The sequence below is a fragment of the Acipenser ruthenus genome, chromosome 7 (assembly GCF_902713425.1).
Source record: "Acipenser ruthenus chromosome 7, fAciRut3.2 maternal haplotype, whole genome shotgun sequence".
Taxonomy (NCBI): Eukaryota; Metazoa; Chordata; class Actinopteri; order Acipenseriformes; family Acipenseridae; genus Acipenser; species Acipenser ruthenus.
Window position 1 is genome coordinate 2,167,365 of NC_081195.1, and position 14,868 is coordinate 2,182,232.

Below are 14,868 nucleotides of genomic sequence, written 5' to 3' on the forward strand. Positions count from 1 at the left end.
GTCTTATCCGTTGAACTTGCCAGTTTTTATTTTCCAAATCTCTACATTCCTTTAAATGTTAATTAGTCATTAAGTCTGCATCCTAATAAAGATAAAACTACTAATTAAAGACTGGGTTTAAGAGCTTAACAGCTTTAACAGCTTTTTAATTAGAGAAGAGAATCAGCTCAAAATAAGTTTAAAAGGTTGTGTGATCAAAAATAAAACCTGAAAACTTCAAGCCCTACTTATCCTAAACTAAAGTCAATATGTATTTGATTTGTGCTAGCACACAGTAAAGTTCTTGGATACTTTAATGGTCTTGACTTGGGCAGCAGTGTGGAGTAGTGGTTAGTGCTCTGGACTCTTGACCGGAGGGTTGTGGGTTCAATCCCCAATGGGGGACACTGCTGTTGTACCCTTGAGCAAGGTACTTTACCTAGATTGCTCCAATAAAAACCCAACTGTAGAAATGGGGAATTGTATGTAAAAATAATGTGAAATAATGTATAATGTGATATCTTGTAACAATTGTAAGTCGCCCTGGATAAGGGCATCTGCTAAGAAATAAATAATAATAAATAATAATAATAAACAAAAATGGACTAGCAGTCTCATGAACCTCACAGCTATTACAATTCTTGAAATTCCTACTTGTTACTGATCATTTTCCAAAGAAATACCTGTGGTTAAGTAGAAAACATAATCAAGTACAGTGTCTTTTATTAGACAGTTTATTTACATTTTCTCCTGACAGAACAGCAAAGATATTTGTAAATATTTGAAAACAATTGCATGAGCACACATTTTTAACCACTAAAATTGATTATATTTTATTGAAACTATGTAAAACAAAGGCAAAGCACTACAAATAACAAAATGACAAATAAGAAAGAAGCCACCTTAAAAACAGTAGCTTGTAACTTTACAAAAACATGAATTCATGAATGTGAGTTTTAGAAGTATGAAGTAACCAGGAACAAGTAAAATATAAAAAAAAAAAAAAACATACAGCAACAGCACATTAAAAAGGGAGGCAAAGGCCCTATGAACAAACAAATCAAGTAGGTTTTTTATTATAATATTTAAAATCAATTTTGAAAATATTACACTCCAATTTTGTTGAGCTTTTTATTTTTGTAGTTCCATGCAAGATTGTTCTTGCTACTGTTGAAAATCTCCAACCTTGATGACAAAGGCTATTCTTCCTAATGGTCATGGTCATCTATTTAACGTAACAAATGCAATCGAAAAATATACATCAAACAGGTAGAGCAAAGCTGGTCTGCTTGGTGTTTTCTATTATGCAAATGTACAGAAGATATTATAACGCCAGGAACTTGGTGTGCAGACATATGAACCACTTTTTTCTTATCCGTGGGTGGTGTCATCTTCCACAAAGTCCTTGGCTTGCTCTGCTGAGATCACATCAATATGACTAACCTAAAAACCAAAGAAAGAGGTTCAGTTACAGATTATCTTAGTCTAGAAACTGTTACTCTCTAGCATATGACCATATATATATATATATATATATATATGCAGGTGATATTATAAATGATAATTCTAAAGAATGTGATTCATCTTAGTTTCTGTAGCTCTGAAACTGACAAATCCAATAAAATGTACTACTTATCATTTGTTGACATATTTCATTATTATAATTCACAGAAAATGCCCCTAATGCAGTTTGTGTCATCATAAATTTCAGATATTTTCCCTGAATGGGGGGAAATAAATTAATTCACCTTGTTTCTGAACTTCACTCCATAGAATTTATCCGCAGACTCCAGAAGTTCAGGTCTGAATGTTGTAGTGATAAACTGAGCATGCTCTGCCAATTCCACAATCATATCTATTTAAAAATAAAGGACTTGATTATCAGCATTAAAAAACATGCAACCCATTTTAATTTTGAAAAAATATTGTTTTCGATTGTCAGTATCATCAAAATATTACAATAGCAACATTTTAAAGGTTTGGACTTAATCATTTTATTTTATTTTATCCAGTTGTCCATTTCTTTTGACAACTAAAATGTAATATAATTACTTCTCATCTATATATATATATATATATATATATATATATATATATATATATATATATATATATATATATATATATATATATATAATTTTTTTTTTTTTTTTTTTTTACCAGATACAGCCTTTCTGTGTTGAGCATCCAGGGCCTGGTCAATTTCATCAAACAGGTAAAAGGGCGCTGGGTCACATTTCTGAATGGCAAAGATAAGAGCAAGAGCCACCAAGGATTTCTGTCCTCCAGAGAGCTGCTGCATTTCCCGCATTTCTCCCTGCTTTCCTGTAAATGACACCTAAACAGAAACAAAGTATTCTTCACTCATTAGCACAGTTATAATTTTGTCTTATGTTAACTGTATGCATAAGTACTTTTCTAGTTTTAAAATTCATCAATATTTATGTTGTTGTATAGTGCAATGACAGATAAAGTTGTACAGTAATGCGTCGCATATCCAACTGCGGGGGACCAGAGTAAGGGCGGATTTGTAAAAAGTCGGAAGAATGAATCCTGTTTTAAATCCTGTTTGGTTTCTTATGAGCCCAGGGACTCCCAATGTAAATTAGCTTATAGCTAAGTCTGGGTACAATACATGAATGTTAAAAATTGTACACTGTCCCGGTTTTAAAAAAACAAAAATAAAACAAAAAAAAACACAACACTATACACAGCTGTAACAATTACTATATTCACACAATTATTGTTTTGAGATACAGCTTTTATTGGGGAGCTCCCCTAAATCCCTTATTTAGAAAGATACAGGGTATTAATGTTTGTGACAGGGTAGCCGTCTGCCGTGTGGGTGCGTGCATTCTCTGCTGAGTGACAGGCAGGAGATCGAGACAGAGGTTGAAGTTGATACGCACCGCAGACGAACAGGAATCTGATTACTCTGTAAATCGGACTTGAACAGGATTTGAACTGCCATATAAACACACTGATTAACAAAATCTGTGAATATTTTTTTTTTTTTCTTCACAGCATTCCTCTTACCCGGATTCCTACTCCTGTAAACTGGTCTACAGATGGAACAGTGCTCTGCGAGCCTGAGCCTCTCTCACTGTCACCGCCGCCTTCCCCTTCATCCTGGGACTGGCCACCCTCTATGTCTCCTTTCTTCATCACAAGAGTAGCCTTCCCACCTGGAACCAGCTTCTGAAATACCTCACTGAAATTCTTTGACACCTGAATACAAAAAATACAAATAATAAAAGTGATTAATATACACCGAAATACTGTCTAAAAAAAAAAAAACAGTAAGTACTAATACACTAATTATTCTTGCAGGCCCGTTATTAGCTAGATATTGTCAAACCAAGCCAAATCAAACTTGGATTAATGCTATTTATTTTGTAGCTTCACTGCACTTTAACAGGATTAATGTATACTATTAAATTTAATTTTGCTTCAGCTTACTTACCTGTTTGAAAGTGAGCTGTATGGCCTCATATTTTCTAAGCTCAAGAACATTCATCAGCTCCATAATGGATTTATGGCCTCGATCCAGCTCCTCCTGTCTCTTTATCAGCTTCTCCTTCTGCTCTGAGAAGTTAACAAACTGGTCCAAGGCTTTCTTATTGACATGGCTGTACTTCTTAAGTTCAGTGTTGCACTGCTCCAGTTTACGAAACAACTGAAAGGGAAAAAAATAATTAAAACAGTGATGCAAAGAAAAATCACAAACATTGCGCTAAGTAAATACCACATAAGAAACAAATGCAAGTCTTCTTTATGTATAGGTGATTTACATGGGAATACTGTGTATACACAAGAAGGGATTTACCAGACAGGTCATCCTTTAATGCACGAGATGGGAATCAGTGTGTTTGTTCTTAGTCTTCTTAAATAAACTCAGCTGATTGGGGATATTAACTGTCTTTGTAACAGAACCTGACTTGTGGCTGTGTAGAATGTAAGGTTGCCAGCCACGCCTACCTGTTTTAAAGTGAGGGTCTGGTATTTCTCAAAGGCCTCCTGGGGGAGGGAGCCTAGTTCTCTAATCTTCTTCATGCACTCCTCCTTCTTCTTCAACAACATCCCCTGCCGGTTGGTCATCTTCTCCAGCTCCTTGGTATCGTGATTAATGGCGTCATTCTGATCTTTCTCTATGTTCTTCCAGCGCTCCATGCTCTTCTGAAGATCTTTGATCTCAATTTCTGTCTTGTCAATAAGTACGTCCAGGTCTGGAAAGAGATACGCCATGAATGTTGGCTTTTCATAATGGCAAGTAAAAGCATAAGGTTGAATGGTAAAAAACAAAACTGACCTTCTGAACGTGCCAAGGTGTCCTTCACTCGTTTGTTAATACCTTCCAATTCCGATGTGGTGGCAGTAAGAACCGTGCCACCCTCTGTCTCTCTTAACTCATTTAGTTCCTGGAAAACAGAAATATTGATAGAAGCACATAACAACAATGTAGTTAAAATACTGTATATTGTGCTGCAGGAGTCCCCAGCACTCACAGTGAAGAAGGTGCACCAAATTAACACATTACCTGTTCAACTTGGTCCAAACGTTTCCTCAGATTTTCATTGAGATAAGTCTCCACTCTGGTTATTATACCTTCCAGTTTTATTCTTTCATTTAGCAACTGCCTGTTGTCCTAAAGCAGAAGAAGAAGGAACAGTTTAACCCTTTGCGGTCCATTTATTAATCGCGCGTCAGGCACGCCAGGAATAATTAATTTTCACACGCGCAGTTAATTTTATACGCGCTGTTTAAAAGTATTTTTTTTCACAGTCAAACGGGTTTAAATGGCCCTGCATATCAACAAAGCACACACTAGGCATCTCCAGCCCCTCCCCAGCCTTTTGTTTGCTATAGCGTTCAGCTGTGTAAGAAATAAATAATAATAATAATAATAGTCGTACATACCGATCGATCATCTCCAGATCACTCGTTTTATCACCAAACTCCTCAATAATGCGATCAAAGTCATTATTTTATTACTATAACATCTGAAAAAAGCTCTGCAAATGTCCATGATAGTCTCAGTGCGCTGACGCACTTAGCCAGCTTGTTTATTATGGACGCCCATTATCTGATACCTGATACCATGTATGACTATTCATGAAATACGCCTTTTTTTTTTTTTTTTTTTTTTTTTCCGACTTGTCTCGGCTCCTGTCGCTACCACTCGGCAATTGAATGGTTTTCTCGGCTTTTTCCGGAGAAAAAACGACTAAACACCCGTTTATTGCGTTGCTATAATGATGTCGGACCCAGTCCGACAAAGGACCTGTGAGGAATAATTGCAATGTCGGACCCAGTCCGACAATGGACCGCAAAGGGTTAACAATTCACAATAATATGAAAAAATGGCAAAGCATTGTTCCATCTTTATCGAAACCAATATGCAGGTTATTTTCAGACTGAAGATTAAGGGGTTTATATTTGGGATTCATAGATTTTCTTAGAACTGTATCTCACAAAATAAACTTAGACCAAACACTTGTGATTCTGATTCAACCTCAATCCCTTATGTATGCTACAACATTATAAGTTTTTAATTTTACAAGTACTTTATTTTCAGTAATAGTATGGATATTCTGGTCGAGTTATCCTTCATTTTAATTCTCGTTAGGGCTATTGGCCAACACAGCATTCAAACTTCAAGCACATTAGGAAACACACTTTTTTCCTTCTTTATTTTGTTTGTGTTTTTTACCTGCTGCAGCTGTCGAATTTCATCGTTGAGCGCATCGACTCGTCTCTGATCCTCCAGACTCAGTTGAGACAGCAAATCTGTTCCCAGCTCTGCTTTCAGTGATTCTCGAGTTGACTCCATGGCGTGAAGACTCGCCTCCAGGCTCTGCAAGCTACGTTGCTAAAAGATATTTAAAACAAATACTTAAATATTTAAGCTTTAAAAGCAATAAATAACAACACATTTCCTTTAAATAAAAACAAAATAGATACGTTTCTAATGTTTGTAATAAGGCCCAGTAAGTGGAATAAAATAGCCTACCTTGGGCATAAAAGTCTTTTCCGACTGCTGCCTCTTCTCCTTCAGCATTTTCATCTCAGAGAGGATACTGTCCCGAGAGGCCTTGAACTTCCTCTGCTGTGTCTCTATCTGCTGCATCTGGTTCATTAACTGGTCAATTTCATTATTGATCCGTACATAGTGTTAAGGAAACTGTACTGGAACACACTAGACACTACCTTGATTCAATACACTTGGTAGGAGTTGACTAGAAGGAGACAGGGGTATAAAAATAGGTCAGGGTTATTATTAGACAAATCGGTTATAATGTATAGCACAATACAGTACAAAAAAAACAAGCGTTAACAGTGGAGGAATCGCTTTGAAAATATGGTTCTGTGTTTCTCAGTGCACAACTTTAATTTCATTTAATAATTTAGTTTAAAGAAATGTTGTAAATATATGCATTAAAAGGATATTTTCAATGTTTCTTCGTAGGTTTTCATTTAGTTTGGCTTCCAGCTCTGTTAGTTCCTCCTCAGCCTTCCGCACATCCTTTTGAAGTTCCAGTCTGGACTTCCTAGCGTCATAATAGCCTCCCGTCAAAGCACCTCGATGACTGACCTGGTCACCTGCAAGTAAGACGGGAAGGGGGGTTAAGGTTAAGATTAGGATACAGTATGCCTGAAAAACCTACTTAGTTTCAGTTAATCGTTGACAGCAGACAGCCATTATATAAAATCATAGCAACACACTCCAAGGTGGGCAGTAAGGCATGTCTTACCACAATTCTCAGGGAGTTGAAGGCAACTGTCCAATGGTCTCTACTATTGGACTACTACTATTTATTTATTTTATAAGACTAATATTACTACACTTGTTTATTTGGTTTTCTGTGTCTTACACAGCCTACTCTATAAGCTCTAAGCGACTTCCCTCTATTCTTTGTCTTTGACAGAATGGTAACGAGTCTCAAAGAAGGCTTGCTTTTTAAATGACATATTGCATTTCAGAAATAAATCCATAAGTTATGTATATCTCTTCAGTCATAGAATAAGATAGAAACAGAAGAAAACGCTAGAAAGATAAAAATACATGTACGCTTCATATTAGCTAAAAAATATATTTATAATAGCAAAGTAAATACATACCTTCAAGTGTAATACAGTCCATGGTGAAAGCCCTGGCCAGCTGGGTAGACACTTCCATGCTGCGGCAAATAAGTGTCTTTCCAAAGACATGTTTGAAAGCCTTGTCAAATTTTGGGATGTACCGCAATTTGCTGATCATCGGAATAGCATCCTGTCAATTTGAATAATAAAATCAGGAAACGGGTTTAGACTGGACATTTCCTACCATTTAAGATTTTTCAATTTATTTTCATAAAAAAATTAACTAGATAACTCACATTGGTTTCCGGATATGCTGTATCTCTTACATCCAGTTTACTAAGAGGCAGGAAAGTCACCTCACCAGGCAGATTCATTTTATTAAACTCTGTCAAGATTTTGGTACTGACTTCATCTGTCTCCACAATGTGATAGAACAGCCTTTAAAGAAAAACAGAACACAATTGTTAAAAAAAACAAAACCGTATAGAAGCATTCCAACTTAGCAACAGATAGAAGTTGTTGAGACAAAACCAAATTCAACTACAATATACAACACACAAACCCTTTCATTTTTCTTACCTTGTCCCTGCAGTGACTTCAACGCAGGTGTAGAAGGCAGGTTCACACTCAAAATTATTCATGACAATTCCGTGATAGCCATTTATGACATGTTGGTTGATGCCCTTTCTGCGAAAGTGTTCCAGCACTTTGTTTATGCTGTCTATACCATTCAAAATAGCCTGCAAGAGAAACAATTTATATATATATATATATATATATATATATATTTTTTTTAAGATGAACATAACAGTTTAATACTGGAACACATTATGTAGTCCATGCAAGCACTTTCCATTAGTAGAATACACTGACTTATCTTCTACACCTTTGCCACAACAGGTAAGGTAAAATGGCCCACCTTTCCAGTTGCTGCTCTCAGCAGCTGTTGTTTCTTTTCTAAATCCTCTCGTTTGGCAGCAAGAGCTTGCTGCTCAGCATTTTCCTCTCTCCACAGATAGCTGTGGAAGAAAAAACAGAAATTAGGGTCTCACCAAATTATACAATTGCACTACTGCACAGACCTAAACTGTTACACCTCGTTGACTAGTATGTACCACCATTTTAATTTTTCCTGTTTTCGTTGATCTCAATGATCTCCTTCTCCTATTCAAGTACGGCATTTGGAATCTGTATTTTAATAAACACACAAAATGACTGCATTTCGTCGGTTAGCTAGTAACTACGCCATGAGCAAAAATTACAGTTGCGCACCCCTTGTGGTCATTGCTTAAACTTCAGAAGTTTTGCAGGAGAAGCTAGTAAGCATCATCAAATTACCTATGCAGAAAGAATAAAGAATAATAAGAGGAGAACAGGATATTAAACTGGTAAGAAATACAGAGGATATGAAGAAGTATCTCCTGAAACTATTTTTTGTAAATTATGTTGCATTGTTTTGTTTTTTGTTACATTACACAGTATATTGTCTCTGATGGTAAGTATAAAACCATCTGTCTTTATTGTATTGCGTACATTACATGTTACTCCTGTTACCTAATGTTGTTGAAGCTGACACCCTGGGATCCTTCAAGAAGCTGCTTGATGAGATTCTGGGATCAATAAGCTACTAACAACCAAACAAGCAAGATGGGCTGAATGGGGCCTCCTCTCGTTTGTAAACTTTCTTATGTTCTTATGTACTCAACAGGCTGTAGTGTTTAAAATACACTGTATTGACTCCCCTAAACTTTTTGCACATATTCCTGCAATATCTTTTTTCAACATAATCATGGTTGTTTTGAAATTCTTTTACCAACATATCCCTGGTCATAAATCAGTTTTGAGTAGTTATTTTCGTTTTAAATCTGTTATGCATCGGGTCTTCCCATCAAAATGTCTTCTGAATTCACATTGGCTGTTTGAATCCAAACAGTTCAATCAGAAACATTTCAAACAACAATGTTTAAAAGGTGGAGAGGCTGAAAACAAAATTCAAAGCAATCACATTTAAACAGCCGAATATGCAGCTCAGCTGCATTCCACATTTTTCAAGCTAAATAAAGTTTTACCAGGAATGTCTTACTTTCTCTCACTTTGTAGTTCATCTTTTTTGTTTTTCACTTCATAGTACTTCTTGTCCAGCTCCTCCACACGAGTCTTTACCTCATTAAGATCCTGATCCAGTTTCTAAAAAAACAAAACAAAAACAACAATGCTGTCACTTACATATTGAACATGGTCCAATACCTCTCTCCATCTTACCATGCAGTGGGGAAACATTCTGTAAACCAGAAATAATGCTACATCAAAGTTAAGGCGACGAGAATGTGATCAAAGAGGATTTGCTTTTTATCCAAAAGATAAATTGCATACACTGTACTGTTCCAGGTTTTTTTCTTTGTTGGCCTCTGTGTCTTCCAAGTCTTTGTGAATAGCTGCAATTTGGCGCTTCTTATCGGTAATGGCCTGATCAAGGGATTTTAATTCTTTTTTAATCCACTTGTCTCTTTCCTCCTTGGAAGTGAACTGGCTGCCACGGCCCTGTTTTGCATATAGATCTGTTCTCTCTTGTGTTGCCTGTGCCAATCTGAAGAGAAAGAGGATATACAAAGTTAAAAGAAAATAACAATGCCACAGTATTAGACATCTTTATTTTAGACTCTCTAGGTGCAGAGAACAATTGCTATATGGAACTTCACAGGATACCAACAGTAACTTTACAAAATGCCCCACCACCCCCACCGATTCTGTTTTATTTAATTCACCACAACAAAAAATATATATTTTAATTCAATTAATTGTGAGAAATGGTTAAGCATAGACCTTGCGATTCCTTTTTCTTCCTTCTCTTTAACAGCATTAAACTTAGGCTCTGTTTCCTGGAGCTCTTTCTGCTTCTCTTCGATCTTCTCAAGCAGCTTAAGCCTTTCCTTCAGTAATCGTTTCTAAAACAAAATAAAGTCAGTCATTCAGTTACATTAAAATCTGTTTTCAATGTTTTCATACATTGCCTGTCTCTTGAATGAAAATAATCTACTTTTAACGCTGCCTGTTTTCTTACCCTTTGCTCACTGTTTCCAGCAAGTTCATCCTGCAGATCCTTGGTCTTCAGCTCCAGTTTGGTCCTCTGTTTAATCTGCTCCTGTCTTTCGGCACTCAATTGCTCCTTCTCTTCTTTCATTGCAGAGATTTTGGCTTTCATTTCCCGAACGTGACGCTCAGTGTCCTTTGTGGGGAGAAAACCCATACAATTTAAGGACGTAAAAAAAAATTAAAAAAAAAAGGATCTGCTTAACACTGATCAAATTTGAACATTTAACACTTAAGATAAATTAATATTAGAATATACATCATGCACTTTGTACCGCTGATCAGCAGGCTTCATAGATTGTATATATTTTAATATGCAATAGTTTCAATTTGGTGCCATTTTTTTACCTCCGCTTTGTCTCGAGCATCCTGTTGAGCATCACGCAGTTGTCTTGATTTATCGCCACAGGTTTCTCGCTTAGATGATAGCTTAAATAAAAACACTCAATCAGTATATTGTATTTTTCAGTACAACACTAACCACCCTGCTACAGATTTAAAGTGTTAGTAAAATACAACCTCACTACAGCTGTAAATGTGAACAAATCAACATCTACATTCACTGTATGTACATGTACAAATGTAAGCATGACTAGATATACTAAATCTAAATCACTGATGCCAGCCATATAGCTAGTAGTACATACCACCACCATTATAGGAATCTGTATCATGAAAAAGTTTCACCAGAAATGGATGATTATTTAATAATAGAGTTGTAGTTTTCAAAAACACTGCTTTATAGACCAATACCTCATCAAGTTTGGCACGGGTTTCATTCAGCTCTTGGTTATAGATAGTGTACTCGAGAGCTCTTCTCATTTTATCCCATTTCTGGTACTGGGCCAATTCCTCCTTCTCATCTTCCAGTGTATGCAAACGCTCTTCAATGTACTTTAGCAGCTCGTTAATCTTCTCTCTTTTTCCCTCTAAAAAAATAAGTGACCACGCATCAAGAAACTGTGTGTCAAGCAAATTCATAAAGTTTTAAACCTAAATGCAACCAATTTAGTTGTAGATGTACCGTAATAGGTTATTTAGAATACAGACTGCATGTAGAGCATGGATTTGGAATATAAAATAATAATGTCCCTGTCCATGGAGATTAAGCAGCAAACAAAGCCAAGTAAAACTTATATATGTTATACTTATAGAAAGATAAACAGAAGAGGCAAACTTGTAAATGCAGTTTATTCAAACATCAATGGTCAAGTGTTTTTAATTTCTAATATTACCATGTAATAATCTTTGTTCAAATAACCAGTCTGATATATTACTTAACATGCATCCCTTGCAGATTAACTATGTTTTTGTATTCCTACACAACATGAAGTTTGAACTTTCAAATACAATCACCTGTTTCTTTCATGAGGGATATACTCTCTTCTTTGCGTTCATCATACACCCTGGTACCTGCTACTTCTCTCAACAGTTTCAGTCGCTGGGAGTCAGGGGCTGTGGCCATTTGATTGATCTATAAAAACAAAACAGAATTTCTTTATGGAGATTTTCCATTTGAAATCCAGATATGTTACTGTTATTTAAGAACACCCTGACATTGCAACATCTCACCACATTTAGAGGTTTGCAACAGGATTTCTTAAACATTTAAGAAGATGTATTTACATCTTTGTTATGTTTCTCTATTTTTAAACCCTGGGATTCAATTTTAACGAACAAATACATATAAAAAGTTTGTATGAAGCTCACCTTTCCTTGCTTTACAATATAGTAAGGATTACTGCGGGAAAACCCAGCACTCTCAAGGAGATTCATGACATCGTTTTTCCTGAAACCAAACAATTTAGATGTTAAAAAAGGGCATGGGGCTTCTGTTTGCTTTCTTAAAATAGAGTACTTCTTGTTTATAATAATACTTACGTCACCATTTTTTTGTCTAAAAAGTATTGATCTTTTTTAGCGCCAATCACACGGCGTAGAGAGACTTCTTCTTTGTCAATCTGTCATAAATACATTTATAAAATTACTTTTCCCTTTATAGAAGTAGAATATGATGATTAATTTACTTTCTGTGCTACATTTACCTGCTGATAACTATAGTGAATTTCATTTTAAAATACTTGTCTAGTTTCTATTGATTTGATACAACACGTTGAAATGGTGAATGAGGAGATTAAATGGCTCACATACTTACCGGTAACCTGTTGTCAGAATTGTCAAATATGATTTCCACAAAAGCAGAAATGACACGAGGACCAGTTCCTTCCTACAAAGTAAAATAATGTTTATATTTAACCTATTTTTTAAAACCTTAAACCAAAAAAAAACAACAAAAAATAAATAAATAAATAAATCCACAGCAAAAGTAATACGGACCTGTGAGAATGTTGCTGTGCATAAAATGATAAAAGACTTGATGTATCCCTTTAAACAATGCAACTCTAGTAGGACAGTTCTAGTTCTCCATTGTGATTATTTAACTTACATGCAGCAAAGCCAGCCTCTGCTCGGGACGAAGGTGACTGAACTCATCGCTGAGTACAAACTGGATGGCTGCAAGAAAAATAATAATAATAATAATTATATATAAGGGGAGAATCATTGCTATAATAGACTTGGTTATTCGGTTTGCTATGGAGAGCCTCTTCATTGTAGACATATCTGTATATTGGTTTAGCAACTAGAAATGTTTACTTAACACCAACACAAAGAGGAGTAACATTTCATCATTTAACATGCTAGATTCTTGATTATTATTTTTCTAATTAGTTACTGAACAAGGTATGAATATTTCTTTTACATGGTAGAATGTATAATACTTTAGTAATAGGGCATTTTGGGTACATAAGTGGTCTGTATCTACTTACCATAGAAAAAGTTACTTTTTCCAGATCCATTTCGACCAACTAAAAAACAAATACATTATCAGAAATCACAATGTTTAGCCTACATACAGATAAAATGCCTGACATTAATTATATTTAAATCGTTTTTAATGAACAGAACTGCGGGTGACCACATTGAGCTAAATCTATTATTCCCTGTTAATATTTTTTTTTAACATGTCAAAACATAAAATATGTAAAAGACACTGTGACATCAAAAACATAGCCTATTTGATGTGGTAATAGAATAGGATTAAACAGCTAAAATAAAAACTCACCAATAACGTTGTGTTTAGGGCTGAATGGATCAACAACAGTTTGGTCCCTGTAACTTCGGAATCCCTGTATGATTACCTACAGCAAAGCAACATTTAACTCATATAAAAATAGAATCTATGCAAGAACTGAGAAGGGCAAAGTACCATTGTTTTAATTTGCTTTCTGTACTTAACCTCAGGAGTTTAATACAATAAGCACATTGAATAATTGTATATATATATATATATATATATATATATATATATATATATATATATATATATATATATATATTAAACAGCTAGTTATTTCCTGTGTATGTCAAACACCGGATTCTGAATCCCGAGTCCTACACATTACCAGATAAGACAGAAACCAATTGTAACACAAAAGCAAAATAGAAAGTTGGTTGAAAGGGGAACGTTTGGCAATTCTAACATGAACATGCAATGTGTTCACATGTTTGGGGGATTGACATGTTTATTAGATCCGAACTGCTATGATATGTCTCAAAGCTGAACAGAGTAAAGACTTCTGTATTTTTGTTCCGGATCCTTAACCCGCACACAGCGACTGCTGATGTGCAACCAAAACGCACCCTGGTCAAAGTTAACTAATTTTCCACACTAACCTGACCAACAAATACAGTATTCATTTTGGTGTTTGATGCACAAATGCGTGCTCGTAGAATGTGGAGACAGAAAAATACGCGCTTTGCAATAAATCCACTCATACACTTACAGCATTTAATTGAGAGGGGAACTTTTCGGAAGGTCTAGTCTGAGGCCTACTTTTCATTTGCATAACACTGTCAACAAATGAGTACCCGTCTTTAAAATATGTAAATGCAAAATGCTGACAATACATAATATGTAGGTAAGTATCGTGCTGCTGAACACAGTACATTTCGCGAAACATCTGTTTATTTCTGAGACTATTAATATGATGTAAACAAAAAGCATGTACCGTCCTGGAAATGTGCTCTACATATAAACACAGTGAACTTTCTCTGTATGATTTGTTAAAAATGTTTTTAAAGTCTCTACGTATTCACTTATGATTCAACTATTTTTTGTTTTGTTTTTGCATAAATTGCTCATACCACTTACAAATAATTTCCCTCAGAAACTAGGCTTTCTAAAAACCGGTAAATAAATAAAATATACTGTACCTGTTTAATGTACATGGTCGGTTTCACCAATAATTTTCAAAACGATTATTGAAACGACAGTAACTGACCTCTCCCTCCACTTAAGGGAAGGAGCGACAATTTGTAATACCAGCAATATTTTACTGTAATTAGATTATTTCTTAATCTCCGTCCACACAAAAACAGAAACAACAGGCAACAAGATGGCGACGGGAGGCGGGACTGGAGAAATGTATAAAATAGGGGAGACGGGTAAAATTACAATGTTACGACAAACACACTGCACAGAGAAAAGGAGATGTAGAAAATGCGATGAAAATCAATGTAGTACTTTTTATTGCTTGTGAATCACACATCGTTCTTGTGCGTGTAAAAATAGCTATATTATTGATTTTTGTTGTACGTGAGACCCCTCACGTTTGAGGTTGGAACATTCTGACTGAGGTGAAAGGTTCGGCGCCAAAC

At 35.5% G+C, this 14,868-nt stretch overlaps 1 protein-coding gene across 1 annotated transcript; it reads right to left on the bottom strand.

Moving 5' to 3' along the window:
* Nucleotides 1-685: 685 nt before the first annotated feature.
* On the bottom strand, nucleotides 686-14,623 carry smc3 (structural maintenance of chromosomes 3). The gene is made up of 29 exons (XM_034027267.2): nucleotides 14,425-14,623; nucleotides 13,274-13,349; nucleotides 12,978-13,016; nucleotides 12,596-12,663; nucleotides 12,305-12,376; nucleotides 12,031-12,110; nucleotides 11,860-11,938; nucleotides 11,506-11,623; nucleotides 10,903-11,078; nucleotides 10,498-10,578; nucleotides 10,121-10,285; nucleotides 9,883-10,004; nucleotides 9,433-9,646; nucleotides 9,143-9,246; nucleotides 7,979-8,078; nucleotides 7,639-7,799; nucleotides 7,356-7,497; nucleotides 7,099-7,249; nucleotides 6,427-6,579; nucleotides 5,990-6,141; nucleotides 5,690-5,848; nucleotides 4,517-4,624; nucleotides 4,289-4,397; nucleotides 3,958-4,205; nucleotides 3,443-3,655; nucleotides 3,016-3,207; nucleotides 2,140-2,317; nucleotides 1,728-1,834; nucleotides 686-1,422 (listed from the first exon to the last, which is right to left on the bottom strand). The coding sequence occupies exons 1-29, from the start codon at nucleotides 14,437-14,439 to the stop codon at nucleotides 1,351-1,353; spliced, it is 3,654 nt and encodes a 1,217-aa protein (XP_033883158.1). The 5' UTR covers nucleotides 14,440-14,623; the 3' UTR covers nucleotides 686-1,350.
* Between the last annotated feature and the right edge of the window lie 245 nt (nucleotides 14,624-14,868).